The 23,604-nt window shown below is 39.0% G+C and overlaps 1 protein-coding gene across 2 annotated transcripts in view; it reads left to right on the top strand.

Moving 5' to 3' along the window:
• The window catches only part of UROC1 (urocanate hydratase 1), a 58,632-nt gene extending 46,273 nt beyond the window's left edge, over positions 1–12,359 (top strand). For both annotated transcript variants that reach the window (XM_032208982.1, XM_032208983.1), the window contains 3 exons: positions 1,104–1,185; positions 8,971–9,070; positions 12,059–12,359. In XM_032208982.1, the coding sequence (XP_032064873.1) occupies positions 1,104–1,185; positions 8,971–9,070; positions 12,059–12,199 (323 nt within the window). In that variant the 3' untranslated portion in view covers positions 12,200–12,359. The remainder of the gene's footprint in view (positions 1–1,103; positions 1,186–8,970; positions 9,071–12,058) is intronic.
• The last annotated feature ends 11,245 nt before the right edge of the window (positions 12,360–23,604 follow it).

Raw genomic sequence — 23,604 nt, 5'->3', positions numbered from 1 at the left:
GACAGCAAAATCTCAAACGTGAAGTTATGTTCCTACTTCCTGATAACTTTTCAGGATTGAAAGAAATTTTTTGGGTCACTTTATTTTCATATCGACTAGGTTGTTATGAGAATGTTTGAGCTGGTTTGGTGTAGTGGTTAAGACATGAAGGCTAGAAACAGAGAGACTGTGAGTTCTAGTCTTGCCATAAGCACAGAACCAGCTAGGGCCAGTCACTTTCTCTCAGCCTTAGGAAAAAGGCAATGGCAAAACACTTCTGAAAAACCTTGCCAAGAACATTGCAGGGACATGTCCAAACAGTCTCTGAGACTTGGACTTGATTGAACAGAAGAAGAAAAAAGGGAGGACATATTTAGCATCTGCTTCTCTGGCTCAGTAATGCCCTGACAACTGCATGCAGGGTAGGGAATGGTAATAGATACTTAAAAAAAACAACAAACAAGATGGTGGTCACAGAAGCACAATCAAACCACTACCTTTTCATGCAGATTACATCCATTCATGTACAAAATGGGTAGGTCTTCAATCATGCTGTCATGACTGCCAGCTTGCAGTTTTTGATACACACACACCCCGGCACCAGAGTTCTTTATTGAACCTTCTCATCATGATGCTTCTAATAGCCAGGATAGCTTGTGTATGACTGAAACCCAGTTTAAACATCCAGCTATTAACTGGTAAGCAGTGGAGAAAGATTTTTTTGAATTTTTTTGCATTCAATGGTGCTCAGGCTAAATAGGATGTTTTAATTCTAAATGAGTAATTCGGATAAATGTAAGAGATATTTGGGAGAAGTAAAAGGTCTCATGGACTTATTGTTGTTTCTATCAGTGGACATGGAAGATTTATTTATTTTCTAGATTTGTATCTCCAGGAACTTCTCAGTGTCCCGTTTTCTCAGAAGAGAAACCCTCTAGACTTTGGATTTTTTAAAAAATAATAATAATAATAATACAAGAGAACCAGCAATACCTGAATAGAGCTCATGAAGTGCTGAAACAAAACCTTTGCCTTCCCCCCCCCCCCAATTCTTAAAAGAAAGATCTTTCTTTTCCTTTACCATTGAATGCTGTTGTCTTGTCTTTCTTTTTCTTCCCTAACAGATATGGCTGTTCAGAATTTTGTAGGAGATGCATTTAGAGGAGCAACCTGGGTTGCCTTACACAATGGTGGTGGTGTTGGCTGGTAAGGAGATTTTGCCTTCGAAGGGGAAAAAAGATGAGCAATGGAAGCTATAGGCAGATAGAAAGATATATGATGTTGCAGTTGTGTATTGCAACAAAATGAAGTTTTGCTGAGGAAATCTGATATGGTTTACTTCCCTAAATGTGTCCTCCAGCAATATTGAATTTTATCTCCCAAACAGTTGGAGAAGGTAGTCTACTTCATGAAATATGTCTCTTTTCCAAATTCTGGCAGTATTTCTTTGATTATTATTATTATTATTTTTTGCAGAACAACTGATGATTACATTTTTCTTATTTTCTTTTATTTGGCAAGTTTATCATTGATCTTCACTGATTCTTAAGAAACCCAAAGGTTCTCTTGAACATACTGGCTTTAGGGTGGAAAGACAAATTAAAATATTAAAAAAATGTAAATACCAAACAATTGTTCAACATGAAAGTCATACATGTTCTGGGCCTTGAATTACCTCAGGTTAATATGTTTATTGGTGAAATGATTGTAGAATCTTCATTCAGCCAATGGCTCCTTTCATTACTGATTATGTTTCAACTATATCCAACCTTTCAGAATGATATGTGAAAGGATCATTTTTAAAACTATCAACTTCACTTAATTAGGAGAATTCCCATCTACCAATATGGATGGACAATTTCCCCCTTTAACTATCTCCTAAGTATTTTTTATTTTTTTTATTTTCTAGTATCCCATGTTATTTAGGCAGTGACCATAGCACTCTTTGGAAACCTCAATTTATGAAGCAAAAAAACAGGTTTCCGTAAAATGTGTAGGTGAATTAAATTAGCATTCATTTCCAATTCTGTATTCTCGCATCGGCCTTCAAAGGATCTGTGAAGGAGTTGTGATTTAATTCCCATCAAACAACATTTACATCTGTGAATTTGGACTTCAATATAGCATCCCCATATGCTAAAGGCAGCAGGATTTGCTGCAGGCATGAAATCCACTTACCTTCGCTACTGGTTTGGAACCGTCTGTGATGATGTCTGGGCAGGTGGGCGGAGCCTCCTGCCACCGCTACTATAGATTCATTCGAACTGGGGTAAACCGGCAGAATACCACCTCTGATTTGCTGACATAAAGCAGATCAGGTATACAGCCATCTTTTTCCTTGCTTCTGTCCGTAATTGTTTTGAGTGTGTTTTTTAAAGAGCATAAGAGGAAGAACTCATTCGAAATTTTGGTCATTCTGAGCTCCTCACATCTGCCATTTAGCAGTAGTGGTCTTTCCAGGGGACCTTCAAGTAGAAATTTGAGGCTCTATTGGTGGGTTAAGCATTAGCCTCTACGGATGAGAAGAGCAGCTGACTGTGTTTTGAAGGACATAAATAATAATAAAATGCATTAAAAAGACATCTGCTTCCTCTCTAACAAGTTCATTAAGCCCAAGGACTTGTAAAAGCTACAACTCAGTCCCCCTGCCTTGCTGCAGCTGTAAGAGACTTTTGAATGCCATGTGGATGTCACCAGTAGTGACAGGGCCAAACAAATGTGAGCTTTGTTTGGAAGCTTAATAAGATTTAAAGGTAGAATTGAGAGGAATGAGAAAGAAGCAGACATTCCCATTCTTACTCTTAAAAATCATGCAGCTCCTCCCCCTGAAGAGTATTTGCCAAACTCTGGCAGTACAATTTTGTCTAATTCTTTCATAATTTCTTTAGAGCAGTTATGGGGGAATAGGAATGATTTATTTCCCAGTAGTTTTCTGTTCTCATTCTTTATGTTTGAAGAGAACAAAAGTTGGAAATAGTCTATGGCTGGAAACTGTTGCTCAATTTCAATAAGATGATCTTTAGGTGCTTGGGACCATATACAGTTCATGGCACATGAGTTGCCTATCATTGCTTTAGAGAACAGAGATGTTAGTTGAAGTACTTCCACAGGGTTTCTCCAATTCCTTGGACTATTTTGATTCCATGATCCAAGCTAAGTCAGTCACCAGGACCAGAGGTTTCGTCTTCCGAACTTTCAGATTCGTGCTGGAGTCCATCTTTAGGAAACCTGTCTCTAGTAGTGTGTGTGCTGTTCACTTACAACAGGCACTGTAAATACCACACAGGGAACAGCACATGCTTTGCTAGGGAGATGTTCTCTGAAGTATCCAATAGCTCGAAGGACAAAGCCTCTGGTCCCAGTGACCTATCCAGATTGGATCATGCAACATTATCCTGGGACACCTATTTGCCTTCGTTCATATTTTGATTCCATTTGATTCCATAAAGAGCTGGCCTGTTGGGATAAAAGGGAATTTTATGACAATGAAATAGGAAGACACCGTTATATATGGTATCAAATCTTTGACTACCTGGCTCAGTATTTGTTACATTAGCTTTCCTCATTAGCTTTTCCCTTGGTGGTGGTTCTGGCAGCAGACAAACACACTAATAGGGTCAAAAGTAATCATTTGTGTTGTTCAGAATCCTTACCCACTTTGTCTATAAGGCACCTTTGTGTCTCTTGTCCCTATGCCAGAGAAAGTCTGGCAAGGTTTCATCTCATCAAAAATTCTTTCCCTTGGCCAAAAAGGAAAGTAGCAAGGAATTCTGTAACAGAGATGCTTGCTTTTTCAGTGACCTTTTCTCCCCAGCATCTTTTATGATTAGATAGGCAAGATGGGTGAATCACATGGTGGCAACAGGAAGGGCATCTGGCCAGTAAACACTCAGCTCCATTCAGTTGCCCATAGTCCATTTTGCAAGGGATTATGTGCTCATTAAAAGATGATGATGATGATGAGCGAGGCACATAGGGTTTTAGCCTTCCCATGATAGCACTGACTGGGTAGTGTTCATTTACTCCTATGAAAGACTGACTCTGCCTTGGGTTAAATATAACTGGTTTTTTTTGTGTATGTTTTATGCTGTGCACTTAAATGTGCAAGGACAACAAAATAATGTTTTGTGATTTAGAGATGTAAATTAGTAAGTACACTACAGCATATTTGGGCAGTAAAAACCAGACAATCCCTAAACTGCAGTAAATGTGTTTGTAGTTATCCTGGATTATTGCAGCTCAGGTATGCTATAATGATTCTGGGTGCCCTAAACTTAAGGGTTGACAAAGTGAGGCTTTTGAACTCCATCAGACCCCCATTTATGTATACATGCCCTTGAGCTGTCTCTGAACAATTGCCCCAAATTGTGAGTATGCTTAAAGGCAAGAAACCCCCCAAAAGTAGACATATACACCATTCCAAATTGATTCATCTAAGCACCATACCCCCAAAATTGCCTAAAAATCAAGAAATTGTGTTTTTAAAAAAATCCTCTTGCTTTTGACCATATGCATGACAAGGACCCCTCTGTTTTGCACTACCTTTTAAGAAATTTGTTTTCTTCACTTTATCTCTATTTTACTTTAAATGCATTTTCTCCTGATAATGCAGAAGCGACAGAGATTATTTGGACGTGACTTGCAACAACTAATTTGACATCATCACAGTGGAATTTCAAACCACTGTGCAATAAACTTAAATAGGTTTGTCTTAAATCGTCTGGACTTTAAGGCAACAGCTACTTAATCTCAGACACGTTGGCATTTTCATTATTTGTCTGAACAAGTACATTTTAGATGGCGCAGTGCTCAGGGGAACTGCAGTAGGCAGGCTCAAAAAACCTTGTCATTCACACTAGGATAACAATTGATCTGGTAGAGTACATTATACGGCATACATTATAAAACTAATAAAGACAATAAAATGGTTGTCTCCTTATCCCATATTAAGAATCTCATTTCTTCTCATACACCTTAAGAAATTTCCAACATTGAAATTACCTAATTTTAGAATGGAAAGCCTCCTTAGAGGTCACCATCTATGTGTTTTGCTGCCCACCCAGAAGGAAAGGGGAGGGGGTGAGGGAAGCAGAGGAATAAATCCAGTCAGACTCCTACTCTGTGGGAGAAACTTGCAGTACTAACATTCCCGACAGATGACTCAACAGTACACTTACAGTAATTATACCTAATTTCTTTGGCACATGTAGTAGTTATGCTTTTCTAGAACAATAATTCTACTTTTCCAAGATTTGGGGTAATTTAAAAATGAATGGCCTATAATGGATCTAGAGTCCTACAGGCTAGCTGGTGACTTAAAGTATTCCATAATAACTAAAAATAACATAATAACAACCAGCTAAATATGAGCCAGCAGTGTGCAGGGGCAGCCAAAAAAGTCAACGGCAATCCTAAATTGCATTAACAGAGGTATATAATCAAGATCAAGTGAGGTACTAATACCACTCTATAAAGCCCTACTAAGACCACACCTAGAGTACTGCATCCAGTTTTGGTTACCACACTATAAAAAAGATGTTGAGACTCTAGAAAAAGTACCGAGGAGAGCAACCAGAATTATTAGGGAATTGGAGGGTAAAACATATGAAGAATGGTTGCAGGAACTGGGCGAGGCTAGTCTAGTGAAGAGAAGGACCAGGGGAGACATGATAGCAGTGTTCCAATATTTGAGCAGCTGCCACAGAGAGGAGATCAAGCTATTTTCCAAGGCACCAGAAGGCCAGGCAAGGAATAATGGATGGAAACTGACCAAGGAGCAATTCAACCTAGAAATAAACAGGAACTTTCTGACAGTGAGAACAATCAACCAGTGGAACAGCTTGCCTTCGGAAGTTGTGGGGGCTTCATCACTTGAGACTTTCAAGAAGAGATTGGACTGCCGTTTGTCAGAAATGGTGTAGGGTCCCGTGCTTGAGTGGAGGGTTGGACTAGATGACATATAAGGTCCCTTCCAACTCTGTTAATATGTTAAAAACTATTCCACAAAGGGCCAGTTCAGTTTATTTATTAAGGCACCAGGCTAGACTGTGAATTCTAGTCCTGCCTTAACCATAAAAGTTGGCTGATCGACTTTGGCCCAGTCTCTCTCTCTCTCTCTCTCTCTCAGCCCAAACCACTTCACAGGGTTGTTGTTGTGTGTTGGATAGGTTCGCTGCCTTGAGTTATTTGAAAAAAATAATAAAGGCAGGATACAAATATATAAATGCATATATAAAGAAAAATAACTAAAAGAGCTAATTCTTCCAATGAGAATTGGGATGTGGGATTCAGGGGAAGAGTGAATTAGACGTTTCTTGGTTCCCAGGCAGCCCTGGCCAGAAGTCCTCAGAAAAGCAAGGAGGTTAAGAAATATATTTTGTTTGAGTAGTCCTAAAATGTAGACCCTCTGCCCAATCTCCCTGGGAACTACATCCAGTAATGTAAATTTGGCAGGAAAAATATGGAGTGGCTATGCCAGGTTATGTCTTTTTTCCTCTAGTATTGCTTTAACTCTGTTCTATAGCCTTGTTTTTGTTTTTTTATTTATTCATCTATTTTTATTCATCACAGTTTTAAACCACTCATCTCCCTGACTGAGGCACTTTTGTTCCCCTTCTCTGTCCTTCCATCTCTCTGTTTGTCTACGCTAGTTTCGATATGCAGATCTTAGTCTTAAGCACCTTCATTCTGCTCTCCTGTTTCCTCATGTCTTTCTTTTGCTGTCCTTATTAAAACAAAACTCCTTTATTCTTTCTTACTTTAGTGCTGGGTTTTCTACCATGGTGCACTCCCCTACTACTTAAACCTTAACGCCCTGTTTAGGATGGAAATTGGAGCCTTTCATTGAAAACTTTACTTCTGGTGAAGAGGATGGCAGATTCCCAGGCTAGAATTCAGCCGGCGGTCAGACTTTGAATTTGATGCAATTTTCCACACACTTAACATCTCCTCCCTAGATAATATCTTTTTGTGTACAATGGAACCACTTTAAACAGTTTGTTTTCCTCTTTCAATACAAAGTGCAAATTTTGTATATATCTACAGCAGTTAATCAGAGCAGCTCTTTCTTCTATTTAATTCCCAATGTAATAAAGTGTTTGCTTTGTGCTTTTCAGCCTTGGAGCTAGATTAGTGTTGTTGGTTGGCATACTTGAGCCCAGAATTATGGTCAAAAAGTCATTGGGGTTGTAAGTTGACACATCATGTGACTGGACCCAATTATTATTTTTTTGACATTTTTCACAGTGGTCATTAAGCGAACATGGCAATTGTTAAGCAAATTAATTTCCCCCAAAGGGTGATTTTTACTGTTAACTAGAGGCAAACAACAAAAACTAGCAAAAATGTCACAAACTGTGGTCACGAAACTGCAGGATGATGCAAACATCCGTAAAGGTGAGCTGGTTGCTAAGTGTCCAAAATGCAATCATGTGTCTACAGGTATGTATGTGTGTGAGTGTGTGTGAGAGAGTGTGTATCAGAGGTGGGTTGCTCCCAGTTTTACTACCATGCGCAGTTTAACGTGAATTGTTCTTCGCGCATGCACAGAACATTTTACAGTGAACTCTGCATGCATGCGCAGGGAACCAGTTCAGGGGCGTGGCCAGCTTGGGTTGCTGCCGGTTCTGTGCCCCAGGCCAAAATACCACTACTGGTTCAACCCACCTCTGGTGTGCATGTGTCTGTTATAACTCTAAATAATCATTAAGTGATCATAAGTTGAGGACTATCTGTAACTGATGTTTCTGTCTTGAGAAATTCTGGCTCCTAACTTAATTCCCTCACAATCTTCTCCATCCCATCCCCTTCTATGTGCCTAAAATGACCAGGAACCATTCCTTCTACCTCTTGTTTCAAATTGGCAGGGAGGGGAAGGTGTTTCTTCCCTTCCTCCATCTCCATAGTGATTGTTGAGAGCAGAGTGAGAAGAATGGTTGGCCTTTCTCTTTTTCCATTGATCTCCGTGTGTAAATGCTATTTTTCATTTGGAGTTAACAAATCGGCCACAGTTTCATAACTGTCTATTTCCAAAAGCCAATAGAGATGTATGTCATCCATCCCGACCTACGTGTAAAGTTCCTGCTTATTTCAGGCATAGATTTAGTTGATTATTTCCAAAAGATTCATTGGGTACGAAAGGAATTGTAGGGAGTTCCAAAGATTGTAACACAGAATCTTAAGTTAGCATCTAAAGTTGCTGGGAAACTCCAAGCCAGGCAGCAAAGAGGAGTCAAGCGGGGAACTAGCCTGGAGTCCTTAGACAGCTACAAGAAACATAAGTCTGATTTTCTCCTCCCCCACCTCCACACACAAGTTCCATGAAACCGTATCTACTTGTTCCCAAGGTATTGGATATAAGTGTTGGCTAACTAGTTAATGGTCAACAGAGTTTGTGGAGATGGAGTCAGTAGCCATTATTTTAAAGTTTGAATTGTATGCAGTGGCTTTCCTCCCACTGAGGTGGGAATAGATGCGTGGGAATTCCAATTGTCAGGCTGCCTAAATTGAACTCAGCAAAAGCTTCTCAGATATGGCCCTGGTGGGTAGGTATTTTTACTGCATTCTACAGGAACGTACTTTGCTTGATGATTGTCAGTTTGAAGTCAAGACTTTTCTTAAGCCTGCAGTGGTGAATTCTAGTGTTTCTTTTCCCAGTTTAAGGGATATTTCGCAATGGATTTTTCAATCTGGGAAATAGAAGAGTGTTAGTGGTTCACATAATTAACATTTCTTCTATGAGGGATTGTAGTTCCCAATATAACTCCTGGGGAGGGGAGGGGAAGAACTCTCCTGCTACCTCAATCAGATTTCAGGTGAAGGGAGACCTTTCCATTGACGGTGTAACTAGCTGCCTGGGTGGAACAATTTTACCAGTGGAATCTACACACCAGACACCCTAAAACTCACCCCCTCACACACACACACACTTCTGAGTATCTGTCTTATTAGCTCCACAGAAATGAAGAGCTGTTTTTGTTATTAAATTTGAAGGGGAGAAGTGATCAATGGAGGATTTGGTCTTGTCCTGGATGGTTCAACAGGTGCCGAAGAGCGTGCAAAGATGATGTTGAACTGGGATGTATCTAATGGGGTAAGTAAAAATAGATCAATTTGAAGTGGTTGCACGTTTTAAAACAAGTGTAAACGAATAGATTTTGTTATGGAACTTAGTAAAATGCTATGGATCGTATTTTTCGCTCCATAAGACGCACTGGACCATAAGAAGCACCTAGGCTTAGAGGAGGAAAACAAGAACAAAAAATATCATTAGGCAGAGCCTGAGAGGACTACAGATAGGTGTCCTCTTATGTGCCAGCTCTGCCTATTGACTCCTGCACTGCAGAAAAGAAACAAAAGAGGCGGGGCAATGACAAAGACAGAAGAGGCGGGCTTCCACACTATAAAAGGACCCCACTGCGGCGGCCCGACTGCTATTCACCAAAGGACCAGCACCCTTTCCACCAACTTTTGGGGAGTGGGGGAAGTGAAAAATACGGTATATTCTAACAATATACAATATATTACATATTTGATGGGATCTACAGGATTTGCTTACTATCTTTATTGGGTAATTACAGAATGAGGAGCAAACCTTTCAGTGCAAAATCCAAATCACTTTCCTTTTTATGCTAAAGGAAGATGACATAGAATTCAAGATGATTCCAGTCACCCACTCCTGAAGAAGATATACAAATATACCCAAATCTTGTGCAATATTCAGCTTCCCCACCTTGTCAGCTTGGGGAGTTTCTTAATTTATTTCCAAATAAAATATATGTTTAATTGCAAAAGCTTTCATATTTATATTATAGAAGCTCATGGCTTCATAAAATCTTTCTTATTCCAGTTATTGAAAGTTTTTAACTTCCAAATTGGCTTTTCTGAACCTAGAATACTGTGAGAATGTCATTCAAGGGGCACAAATACCACTATCTCTCAAGTCATGCATATCACATCCTGTGTTATCTGAACAGCGTGTAGTCATTATATTTCATAACTGCAAAAGTAGGTAAAAGGGCGAAGTATATTGTTGCTGTGATTGACAGTAATTACATTAATCACCAAAATGGCACCAGCTTAGTATCATCTTATCAGTTATAAGTTTTCTGGATTCAACTTCTTATCAAGCTGGCTCTGTTCCCATACTCCATTATACTGGTCTTGATTTGAGTTCCAAACAGCTTCCCGAAACCAACAGTGGAGTGTTAACTAAGGCAGTTAATTGATAGGATAGCCAACAGCAGTGGCTCACTATTTTAAAGAATTTCCATTTGAATCAATCAAAGGAGCTGACTTTGAACAATATAATGACTGACAGTTAATGAAAGCATTTGAGAAGAAACAAAGTGCCACTAGGGCCTCATTTGTCCCAACTTAAGACAAAAATGAATTAGTTTTGGTGCCTGCCATTCATCTGCTTCTTCACTGTCAACTGACTAGCTTTTATTATTATTATTATTATTATTATTGTATTTATGTCCCTTCTTTATTTTGTAAAACTCTGAATGAAGCATGCAGTGTTCCTGCCAGTGAGATGGGTTCAACTGAGAGCGACTGGCTAACTTAGTCACCCAGCAAATTTTCAGACCTAAGAGAAGACTAGAATGTAGTCTCCTCATTTCTAGTCCAGCACTATTTTTTTTTTGTTCTCTAAATGGCTATAAACTCATTGGTTAGAACTTAGATGGCAAAGTGTAGGTAGCTGGCTATAGCTACAGCTGCTAATTAGGATGGGCAGTAAAGAAGAGGCTGAAGAAAACTGTATTTTGAACATATTTCCCTTCGGCCCACTCAAACTAGCAGTGCCTCTCAACTCGATTCAGCGTTGATTACATCTAGAACAGGGCTGTCAACTTGCAGCCTGTGGGCTGGACGCATCACGCGCTGGCCACACCCATGTCTGATTTAGCAAAGGGGGGGAAGTCCCGATACGTCATGTGATGCTGCTGTGTCACCGCGAGTTTGACACCCCCTGTTCTAGAATAAATGTAGACCGGGGATTTCCAACTTTGGCAACTTTAAGACTTGTGGACTTCAACACCCAGAATTTCCCCACCAGCCATGCTGCCTGAAGAATTCTGGGAGCTGAAGTCCACAAGTCTTAAAGTTACCACAGTTAGAGACCCCTGGTGTATACAAAGAGTGCTTTGGGTTATTAATACCATCCTCTGTTATGTAACTTCCAAACAATATAGGTGCTTAAAGGACTAATGATTATTTTACTTCAAGGAATTGAACTTTTTTAAAAAAAATTAAAACTAGAGAAGGTTCTGTTATAACCTACTGATGTGAACAATATAATGCAAGTAATACCAGAGATCTCCCAAATTTCATCTTTTTAAATCCTTGCTCTGGCATACATAAAGTAATCAGAAGAAATATCATTCTATTCCCCAGAATCATTAATCTTGAATTAAACAAATATTAACTTTGCTAGGTGTTTCTCAACCTTAACAACTTTTAAGATGGCTGAGGAATCTTGGGAGTTGAAGTCCCTATATCTTACAGTTGCCAAAGTGGAGAAACAGTGACATAGTTCTTTCCAACTTGGCAATTCAATGTACCAGGACAGGAATTCCTAAAATTTTCAAACCCCATACTAGATGGGAACTCTGCCAATTGGTGCACATCAGAAAAAGGCACCAAGGTCAGGGAAAGTTATTATAGCTGAATAATTCAATGTGCATGTTTTTCAAATATTGTTTTCAAATATTGACAAGTTTGAAAGTATTCAAACAATTTCTTTCCCAGCCATTGTTTCTAAATTCAGCATTGATTATATTTTCCATGAAATGCATTCATTACAGTGCATAAGAAATGACACAAATTAAAATAATAGTGTGTTACAGACTATATTTGGTGTGCTAATCTTCTAATAATCAAAACTGAAAATATTATCTTTATCATTCAGGGTAGTTATTAAACAGTAAGACCTCAGATGCTAAGGCAAGAATTTCAAGAAATCACTCAACTTAGAAAAAAAAATTAAATGTATTTTTCTTAAAATGATATATATTTAAATAGTTGTCCATCTTGTCTTTATATATTGCATCCATTAATTTTTATTCCATAAATGCAGGTTGCTAGACGTTGTTGGTCTGGTAACAACAACGCTTATGAAACCATCTGTCAAGCCATGGACAAAGAGAAGAATCTGAAAGTGACACTTCCACATAAGGTGTTAGATGACAGCATCTTGGAACAAGCTCTGAGTTGTTAATTGGACAATCATCGTTTATTCAGCCTTTTTTAAACCGGGCTCCAACTGCTACTTTCCTCTTGTTCTAGTCCAAAGCTCCCATTTATGATACAATAAAAGAATGGTTGAATTTTCTCTTTCAGGAATGTAATACTAAAATAAATCTATATTAGTAATATTAGTTTCTGCACGCTGAACGTTAATGCAAGCTTTTCAGACACAAATCACCAAATGATTTCCAATCTAGGAAATCTTGGTATGTTCTCTAAAATTAGTCACAATAGTTATTTGATTAGAAATCCATGTAGAAAAAGCAACAGGCAACACTTTTTCTACTGCTAATCGTAATGTCATTGCTTGCTGCAACTTAGGTTCTTTGTTAAGATTTTTGGTCAAAGCTCAGCATTATTGTATTTCACTGACAACTCCTCTCCTGCCCTCAACTTCACAGCAAAATCAGACTCACGCTGAGCAATATTCAAAATGCATTTTGAATAGCCTTGATTTCAATACAGTGTTTTTTGGCTGTTTTATATGGAGACTGATGATATATAATACATTTGTGTTAGCTCCCTAACAATTCAGTCTGTTGATTTCCTCTTCATTATATCTGGGTGAGGAGCAGCTATCACATGGTCCAACGTTTATTCAGATTTTTGCTTTTTGCCCATATTACAGTGTGGAAATTGTCCCAACCAAATTGTAATCACTTTTAAGTGTTACAGTTGGCTTTTAGTTTTAAATAACAGATTAATAGAGTTGGGACCTTATAGGTCATCTAGTCCAACCCCCCTGCGCTCAAGCAGGAGACCTACACCATTTCTGACAAACGGCAGTCCAATCTCTTATTGAAAGTCTCAAGTGATGGGCTTCCTGGGAGGAGCCTGCTGGTGGTGGCAGCAAAAAATCAGCTGCCTCCGAATTCCTGGCTACGTACCTGTTTAGAGGATCTTCCATCTGACGTCTTATCAGGTTTTCTTATCCTTCAGGCAAGAAGGAAAGAAGAAACTGTTTTGCTGGCAAATGCTCTTCGATTTTTGCAGCTTTTGTGCTTGCAGGGAAAGGGGGGCTAGCCCAAGGCAGAACGGCTGTCCGTGCTGGGAACTTCAAACTGCCTTGTGCAGGACAAAGTAGGTCTCCCCCACTCAGTTCAAAGTTTTGTTTGATTTAATCTTATCACGAGCTGAATCCATTTCCGTGCACAATAATTGTTTATCAACATTTTAGCTTCTTTTCTTTTTCTCCTCCGAAAAATTATTTACTTAGAGGCTTTTAAAATGGCGCTGAGCAGGCTGGTTTCTCCGGTAATAATGAACACTTTTTGTTAATCCTCACAAGAATTCACAAGAATTCAAAACAAAAGAGATTGCTTATCATATGTTTTGGTTTCACAATAGGCCAGCAGAAGCTTTTTAATTAGCTTTATTTCTACAAGAATGTTACTCCTTCATTAACTTTGCTTATCTGGAAGTTAAATGGTGATGAATTTGCTGAACGGTCTTGTTACAATGTTTACTCACTGAAAGTTTTGCCAAGCCTTAACTTCAAAATAAAAGGGGAATTCAGCCTCTTTACTTAAAGCTGCATATTCAGGCAATAGAGTTTTATTAACTGCAGGCAGATAAATTTTGAAATGGCTTCAAAACCAAATATTAACTTGAAGTTGTAAATTTTTTTCTTATTACTATTCAAAATACCAGCTTCAATTTTGTAAAAGGCTTTCTTATCCAGCTGCGTTACAAGATGGCGATTTTATAGCTTCTGCGTTTGATATATGACACACTCAATCAGTTCTATTCTCCTGAAGACTTCTCCTTATTAACTGTTAAAAGTCTATAAATAGTATCCCATTTAAAACCGAGGGGAGCAGAGACTTTGTTTGTTTGTGCGTTTTTTTATAATGGCTCCCAAATCGAAGCAGTCTAAGCGTTTCCTTAATAATACATCTCAAGAAATTGTTACAAAATCGCTGCCCTTGCCTCCCACGCCCTCTACTGGAGATCTCCTAACGCAAGAATTTCTTTTTGAAACCCTTAAAGAGTTCAGACAGGAAATTAAACAACTTTTATCGGACTTATATGATAAACTGGACGCCAAGATTGCTCAAACAAGGGAAGATACGATCAGAGTTATGACTGTTATGACAGGCTATGTTTCTGAAATGGAGGACAAATTGGAACTTTTGGAAAAAACTAATTCTAATTTGACATCTAAAATTCAAACGTTACAACAGGAAGTTGAAAATGCTCAAAAACAACTCGTTATGATAAATTACAATAAGACTGCGTTTGCAATAAGAGTCAGAGGATTGCGTGAAAAGGAACAGGAGAATTTGAAACAGACCTTTTTTGAAGCTTTCAGACGTTCGGTGGGAAGTCCGGGATTTAACTTTGATTGGCAGATTCAAAAAATTTATCGCCAGAACTCGTGTGTAGCAAAACAACGACAGCTTCCGAGGGACATAATTATATATTTCACCACAAGAGAATCCAGAAATGCGATAATACAGAAGTTCTACAATAACAGGCTGCGAATCGATGGACAGGACTTGATTGTTTTTAAAGAAATACCATCTCAAATATTAAGAGCAAGGAGAGACTACACTTTCTTAACTGAAAAACTCAGAGATTCTCAGATACAATATAAATGGGAAGTGCCATCTGGTATCACAGTCACATTTTAGAACCAAAAATATCGTCTCAATTCTGTTTGCGAAGCCCGAGATTTTTACTACAAAACTCTGAAGGCGGGACTTCCTGATCCACCCGGACTTGGAGAAAGACAAGGAGAAGGAGAAGATAAGCAGCGGGACACGTGGCTACAAGGCGGAGGGTGTTGCTTTCCCTTTCCGGAAGGGCAGAAGAGTAAAGAATAAAGATCCAGCTATGCCTTTAAAATACTTCTTAAATTTTTAATTTGAATAAAATTTCAGGACTCCTGTCTGGTATAAAATGACAAAGCTGTATACCGATGAAGAGATATTGAGACTGAAAGAAGCGGTGCTGAATTTGGACATATATTGTATGGGACTTATATAAGACTTGTTTGAATCTTAATTTAAACTGCGCATGATCTATTCTTTGGGGCGAGGAGAGCGGAGATCATAGTTTTCTTGGATTGTGGTTTGGGATGAATGGAGTCGGGTGCGTGGGGTAGATGGAAGGATAGTGAAAGTTCAATTAGATTATCTTGATCCAGAATGTAAGCTGATTTTTGTATAAATTGTTATTTGAATACAAGGTTAAGAAAGATTATCTGGAGAGTCTACACGAGGGTGGAGTAAATATGAGAGGAGCAATGGATGAGGATAAAATATATATGCGGACACGGGTAAAGGCAGGATGGGAGGTATAGAATTTATATGCGGAAGCAGGTAAAGACATTGTTTAAGATTTTAAAAATAATGAGAAGCTGAGTTTAATGTTAGAGAGTATATTGACTTCTCTTTCTTGGGGGGGGTTCCCCCCCCTTTTTTTCCTTTTTATTATTCTTTTCTTTTTTGTTCTTTATTTTTTATTATTTTGTAACTTCTAATCTATTTGGTTTCAATATACTCCAGACTTTGCTTGATAAAGAACGATGCCGGGAATGGGACCTGGGAAGTTGGAAGGGGGTCAGGGAGGGGGGTTCAGGGGGTGGGGTGGGGAGGGTGGAAGTATAGCAATTTTCAGAACAATGAATGCACTTGGATACTGTTGCTTTTTTTTTCTTTTCTTCTTTCTTTTCCTTTTATTTTTCTTTTGTTTTAGTACAAAACAAATAGACCAATGAATACTAGAAATACACCGAAGCGAGGTGTAGAGGGAAAGAAGAGGGGGGAATTAAGAGGGAGTGAGAAGGGAATGTAAGGAGGGTGAGATGGTGGGAAGGGGAGAAAGGAATGGCTGAGGGGGAGGGGAAGTAGAAGAGGGGATTGTTGGAAGGGAGAAATGAAAGTTGGAGGGGTAGAAGGAAGGGTGTATGTAGGATAGAAGTGTTATGAGTTGTTTATTGCTTCTTCTTTTTTTAACTGCACAGTATTTAAGTGATTGTATAAAGGAAAATGAAAATGTAATAAAAGAATCTTTGAGTAAAAAAAGAAAAAGAAAGAAAGTCTCAAGTGATGAAGCTCCCACAACTTCTGAGGGCAAGCTATTTCATTGGTTGATTGTTCTCACTGTCAGAAAATTCCTCCTTATTTTCAAGTTGAATCCCTCCTTGGTCAGTTTCCATCCATTATTCCTTGTCTGGCCTTCAGGTGCTTTGGAAAATAGCTTGACCCCTTTCTCTCTGTGGCAGCCCCTCAAATATTGGAACACTGCTATCATGTCTCCCCTGGTCCTTTTCTTCACTAGACTAGCCATGCCCAGTTCCTGCAACCGTTCTTCATATGTTTTAGTCTCCAGTCCCCTAATCATCCTGGTTGCTCTTCTCTGCTGCACTTTTTCTGGAGTTTCAACATCTTTTTAATGGAAGGCTGAGTAAACCTTGAGCCAGTGAGATTTGAACTGCCAAATTGAAGGCAGCCGGCAGGCAGTAGAAGTAGCCTGTAGATTACAACAATTGTGGCTGCTACTTGGAATGGATGATAAAATTATCCTTCCCTGCACATGGAGAAAAACAAATTTTTCACTTACATTGCTACAGTAATGGATTCTACTCCAGGCTATCCCTGAGATGATGCATATCTTAAATCACGAAAATAATGCCAGAATATTTCTAACTTGGTGCCAAATAATCCCATTGACATTGTTCAAATTTCTGAATTTTTTATATTTTGTATTTACCAGTAATTTTAAAAGGTTTCAATTTTATTAGAGAATGATTTCGTATACCCTGTTGAATACAGTCACAGACAACATATGGGCTGTTGGTCTAAGATCTGAGCTTGACAATTTTGTTGCAAACATTTATCTCCTTCCAGGAGACATTCTCCAATGGTGACCAAATATTTGCAACCAAATTGCCAAGATCAAACCACAGCCCAACAGCCCAACTACCAACCCGAGCTACTTATATTCAGATATGTTTCAACAGTCAATATATTTCAGCATCTCACTTAGAAGTTGGTGCCTGGACATTTTTAAATTGGATACGTTCACTTTAAAAATATTCCGTGGATTTAAAGTACGGGATCTTCAGTAATGTTTGTCTGAAGCACAAGATGTTCATTTTCACACCAACATGCCAGATTTATTTCTCGTCATCCTGAATTTACAAGGGCACACCAAGTAACTTTCATACCTAGGAGTTAGCCGAGTAGCAGACTGCAGTTTTGCTCTGATTTAGAAGGGGCGGTGAGACATAGTTAAAAAAAGTGATCATGTGAAGAAGGGGCTGGATATCATATACTGCATCAAGCAAAGAAAAGTCAAAGATGGACGAAGATCTTTCCTCAGTACTGATTTACAGTACTCTCCATATATCCTAGAACAGGTAGAAAACTATGAGGTGAAAGTGGCACCATAGGAATATGTGAAAAAAGAGAAGTTGATAGACGTGTCAGGAAACGCAAGGAGCCATGGCCATGATGTGCTGTGATTAGTGTTAAAAGTGAGACTTACTCTTTGATTTGGAAGCTGAACAAAGTAATTTTAATCTCCTTCAAAAATGTGGTTTTTGCAAGCCTTTTGTTCCATGGATCCATTGCAATGATTTAAAAGGTAAATTATAAGTGAATCACTGCTTGTTCATCTGTCTAAGCTAGTTCTACACCAAAGTTATTAGCTTGGAGAATAGTATCAAGTGGAGTGTCAAAGGACTCTGGGCTGGGCCCATATTGTTCCACATTTTTATCAATGACTTGGCCAAATGGGAAGTTGGACAGGATCATTTTCTATTTTAATGATGACACTAAATTAGGATTAGTGGCTAATGTTTTAGAAGAAAAAGAAAAGATTTTAAAAAAAGCCTATATGGGTTGGAAACTTGGCCTGAACAGAATTTAAGGAGAAATATAAATCCCTGCATCAAGAGAAGAATAAGGAGAAGCACAAGTAAAAGATGGAGGAGGTGTGATTTGACCAGAGTTCCTACCAAATAAATTCTGGGTGTTCTAAATCACAAATTTAACATCTGCCAATAAAGTGATGTAGCTGTTAAAAGGCAAAGGCAATTCTGGAATGTATTAAAAGATGTAGGATCCAGATTACACAAAGTTCCACTCTACTCTTCCTTGGTCAGTCTAAAAATAACATAACTGGAATAATTTTATAGAAGATCAAGATGGCAAGGGTAATGGAAAAAATACTGTGAGGAAATGGGTATACATAGCCTGTAGTAATAGTAACCTTCTTTTGTTCAAACTGTTTTTATGTAGAGAAGAGGGTGGACTTCTGAGTTACTCTAGCAACCAAGTCCAGAACCAGCGGTTCAAACTACAGGGAGGTAGATTTCATTCAGTTATTACAAGGAGATTGCTAATAGTAAAAGCTGTCAACCAGTAGAATAGGTTCTGCTTCATGTAGCAATAGCACTTAGATGTATATACTGCTTTACAGTGCTTTACAGCCCCCTCTAAGTGTTTTACACAGCAGTTTATATTGCCCCCCCCAAAAAAAAAATTGGGTCCTCATTTTACCCACCTCAAAAGAATGGAAGGTTGAGTCAACCTTGAGCCTGGTGGGATTTGAATTGCCAAATTGCAAGCAGCTGGCAGTCAGCAGAAGTAGCCTGCAATACTGCACTCTAACCACTGTGCCGCCAAGGCTCAGTCGGTGTAGTGATTATGTCTTTCATTAGAGATCTTCAGGTGCTGGATAGCCATCTATCCAAAATGCTTCATCAGATCTTGCAAGGAATGATGGTAGTGACATGGACTAGATGACATGTGAAGTCCCTTCCAACTCCGATTCCTTGAAACATTTCTAGTAGATAGTTATCTTCTTAGTAACTGATAGAGGCAGTCTCAGTTGGCAACTTCAACAATATCAACTAGTTATAGGCAAGAGGTTAGAATGAAATGCCACTCAGGTATAGGCAAGGAAGGCTGGTTATGAGATGAGACATGTAGAATTGCAGAATGATGGAACTGGGGGCACACATTTTGAAAAAGTCAACTTTTAAGAACAGACACACAATAAAGATGATTATGTCTTGAGGATAATATGTGAGCCCAAGGATTTCAATTTATAAATTTGTTGTTTAAATATTTGTGACTACAACTATTATAGCTTAGTAAAACAAACCATGCAATATTAAATTTGACAATTAAAAGCTAGCTATTCCACATCTAACATTTTTCAAAGTAAGACATAACAAATTGCTAGAAATGTAATAACCAACCAATAACCAATCACTGGAATATTGAAGCACTTTTTACTTTTCAAAAAGTTAATTATTTAAGATGTATCAGCTTCATTTAAAACTACAATTGCATATTTAGCAATGAATACATTAATTAGCTTATTTGAAAACAGATACAAGGTAATATAGCACCACCTACTGTTTGAATACTGTAAGAAAAAAATGCAATACTATATTGTAATTAATAATGTGAGAGGCGCAGTTTGGTATATAGGTAATTCTTTTGTTGCAACTGTAATGGAGCCTGTCCATTATGATTGACAGTTTGTCTGTTAAATGAAATGCCTCTCTTAACTCCCCATCCCTGTTCTCCCCAGGGATGCTAGATATTGCATATTTGTTTTCATTTCAAGATATACAATAATCCTGGTGTTTATGTAGTGAAATCAACATGAGACACTCACTCAAAATTTATACAAAAGCAAAAATCCATAGAAAATGGGGTGGGGGAGAAGCCTTTCCAAAGGACCAAATTGGACCACCTTGAGAAAATCTGACCCAAATATGTTACTTCATGTTAAAACCAAACTAACTACCTTATGGCTTATCATAGTGTATATATACAGTGCAATACATGCTAATCCAATCAAATTGCGTATGTTAGAATATATTTTTTTAACTTCACTGAAACAACGGGGTGAAATCCATAATTAAAGAGTTAAGGTTTATCCATTCGTAAATTTTTAAAACTAAATCTAAGCCGTAGTTATTACCTGGCTAATTCTAGGTCAAATTCTCTCTTTCTAAGTGGGTAGAATTTCAAGTCAGCATGGTCAAAGTTGAGAATTAAAATCCAAGACATTTTGGAGGCCACCAAATGCTGGAATGCTGCTGTAGGGGGCCTAAGAAAGCAGTAAGATGAAAACTATAGCAAACAATATGAGTGCATTAAGGAAAAAAAAAACATCATTTAGTTATCAAATTAATAAGATTTAGATGAATCCTGGCGAGGGCAATGTTAGGCTTTAGACTTTGGTGACTGTGGCTTAGATAGCAAATTTTCTGATGTTTCACCAGCAACTGTAACTGAAAATGCCCAGAAGACACCATCTGTGAAAGCCTACACTAGATCCTGGGTAGTTCCACATAATTCTATATATAGTATCCAATTTGGCTTTGATACCTTAATTTTGTCATGCAGAGACAATCTGCACAGGCATGGATTGGCACATTTCCTTCATGTGAAAGGTTCAGAATGCAATTCCTTCTACTCCCTCTGGCTAATTTTTCCCAGAAAGTCAGTGCACCTTTTTCTGCCATGCTTCATTAACTAATCTCCCCATGCTATTACATAACCTCTTTATGAAATTCTCTGTGGAATTGTTAATAATCTCAACAAATTTGAGATCTGCTGTGGGAGATCTTCCAGCTGTGTTTGGAGTTACCTTCCCCCCAAAGGAACAGGGATCCAATTTAATGGCACATCTGGATCCATATTTCTTTTTCTATGTGCTGAGTTAATTGCCAGTTCCTTTATCATTTTTTAGTAACACACAAACATGGCATTTCTAAAAGCCAACGACTAAGAACTAGTGTACATACTGGTAACCTCCAGCCTGCTTAGTGCAATGGGGCTGCAATTGTGTGTAGCCCAGAAACTTTAGTTACACAGAATTCCAGGGAATGTGCAGTCAGGGGAGGCAGGGGAGGCGGGGCCTCGCAAGTGTCATGAGGAAAAGAAAAGAAATTTTAAAATAATTAAAAAGGCTAAGGTAGCTGCTTCCAGACTCAAGTCACAGTGACTCTGAGTCTGCTTAGTACTAACTGTAGGGGGAGGAGAGAGAACTATAGCCCTCCTTTGCATAAGGAATTTTTCGCCTTTTAACCCATGCTCAGAGTTAAGCAAGGGTTAAAAGGTGAAAATTCCTTATGCAAAGGAGGCACGTGATTCTCCCATCTCCTGATCTGGGAGCAGCAAATCATGCCTTGGCAACCTTGCCTAAGTAAGTTGCTTTTTTATTTAATTTTTTACATTTTCATCATGGCGGGCGGACAAGAGGAGAGTTGAAATCCACAGCTGGAAAAGGTATGTGGATCGGACGGAGGGAGGGGGGATTCAAAATGATAATTAGTAATTTTTTGTGAGGAATTTGTGTGTGTGTGCGAGACACCTGGCCTGTTGGACACAGCGGTGGCGGGGGGAGGAATGGGCTGTGTGGGCTGGCTGGCTTGGGAGGGGGGAATCATGGCCGCTCAAGGCCCGGCGGCAGGGCTTTAAAGTGGCGGCAGGCACCGGTGGCAGGACTTTTTTTAAAAAAAAATTGTCTTTATTGGTTATACATTTTTTTTAAAGAATAAGACATATAAATACAATTTTAAACATACAACCCCCCCCCCCCCGGTGGTGAGAGTCATTCACAGCCCAACTTTTTTTTCCTTCCTCATTGTTTAGTCTCTAAGCAGCATCTTCTCGTTACAAAGTTCAGGGATCTATTACAATACCCATGTTCACTTTTAGTTCCCATTGTTAACAACTGCTATTTAACTTTCTCCGTTTTAAGTCCCTGCTGTTCTCCTTGTCGCCCACATATACCATAGGTTCCAGCTAAGATAATGTTCCGTTTCTCCTTTGTCCCTCAGCCAACCCGTCATTCTGTCCATTTCTGCACATTCATAGATCTTTTTAATTATGGCATCTTCCGATGGTATGGTAGATTTCCAAAATTGTGCATAGGTTATTCTTGCGGCCACAATTATATGTAGGCTCAAATGCCATATAGATTTACTCATGTTTTCTGGTTTTATGCTTAGTAATTCTTGGGTTTCCATTCCATGCTTGCCCTGGTAACCTCTTTTAGCCATTTTTGAATCCTTCGCCAGTATTTTGTGGCCTCAGTACAAGACTACCAAATATGATAGAATGTGCCATCCCTTCTTCCACATTTCCAACACAGTGGAGATAACCCAGGAAACATTTTGGCTAACCTCATTGGGGGGAAGTGCCATCTATAAACCATCTTATATATGTTTTCTTTAAATGCTATAGATATTGTAAGTTTAATAGTCTTACTCCATAGATCCCACCACTTGCCCATTTCAATCTCATAGCCAAAGTTTCTCTCCCATGTTATTAGAAGGCTTTTATCCGCGTCCACCATAGAGCGGGTCCCTGTCCCGCTCTATGGTGGACAGCGCCGGGACTTTAAAGCCCTGCCTCCGGGGCCCTGCCGCAGCGGCAGGGCTTTAAAGTGGCAGCAGGCACCGGTGGCAGGGCTTTAAAGTGGCGGCAGGCACCGGCGGCAGGACTTTAAAGTCCCAGCGCCGCATCCGCCATAGAGGGGGACCCGGTCCCACTCTATGGCAGACAGCATCGGGACTTTAAAGCCCTGCCGCCACGGCAGGGCCCCAGAGGCAGGGCTTTAAAGTGGCGGCAGGCACCGGCGGCAGGACTTTAAAGTCCCGGCGCCACATCCGCCATAGAGCGGGTCCTGGTCCCTCACCGGCCATGAAGCTCACCGCACGTCACTGCAGAATTCAGCAGCTAGACTGATTTGTGTAGTCAAGGACATCACATTTACACCTTTGCTAAAATCATCCTGTCTGCTTCCAAATCATTTTCATGTAGAATATTAATAGCTGCTTATTGCTCTAAGCAGTTTTGAGTTTCTTTCATATGATTTCACACTCTCTCACACATGCTTGAGATTATTTGTGTATATCTACCCATAGTTGCTGCAAACACATTTACTAGAGAGTTGCCACCTGTGGTGTCTGAAGTATATTCTTTTGTTTGTATTTTAGATTTTAAAACATATGTTAATGGATGTTTATTTTCATTTTTAATGGTTGTTGTTCTACTGTCTTTATTAACTATTTAAATACTTCATGGAAATTTCCATATTACATTAGTTACCAAATTAAAATATTAATAAAATCTATAACAGTGGGAAATATTTGAAGATGTTATCTGTGCCATGCAGACTGGAATCATACTATAACCTGGTTCAATTGGCTTTTGCTTCATGTGTTGGGTAAACCCAGTGGCTGATTTGTAAATAATGACTTATGGTTTAGTGTGTTGTGCAAACTATAATCTAGTCAAAAAGGTTGGTTAAAACACGAAGTGTGAGTCCAGCCTCAGAGTCATCTGCAGTCCAGTTCTATAAGGTGGAAAGAGAATTGGTAATAGATAAAACATGTCA

The sequence above is a fragment of the Thamnophis elegans genome, chromosome 2, assembly GCF_009769535.1.
Source record: "Thamnophis elegans isolate rThaEle1 chromosome 2, rThaEle1.pri, whole genome shotgun sequence".
Taxonomy (NCBI): Eukaryota; Metazoa; Chordata; class Lepidosauria; order Squamata; family Colubridae; genus Thamnophis; species Thamnophis elegans.
The sequence above is the reverse complement of the archived record's forward strand: the minus strand, read 5'-3'. Positions and strand labels throughout refer to the sequence as shown.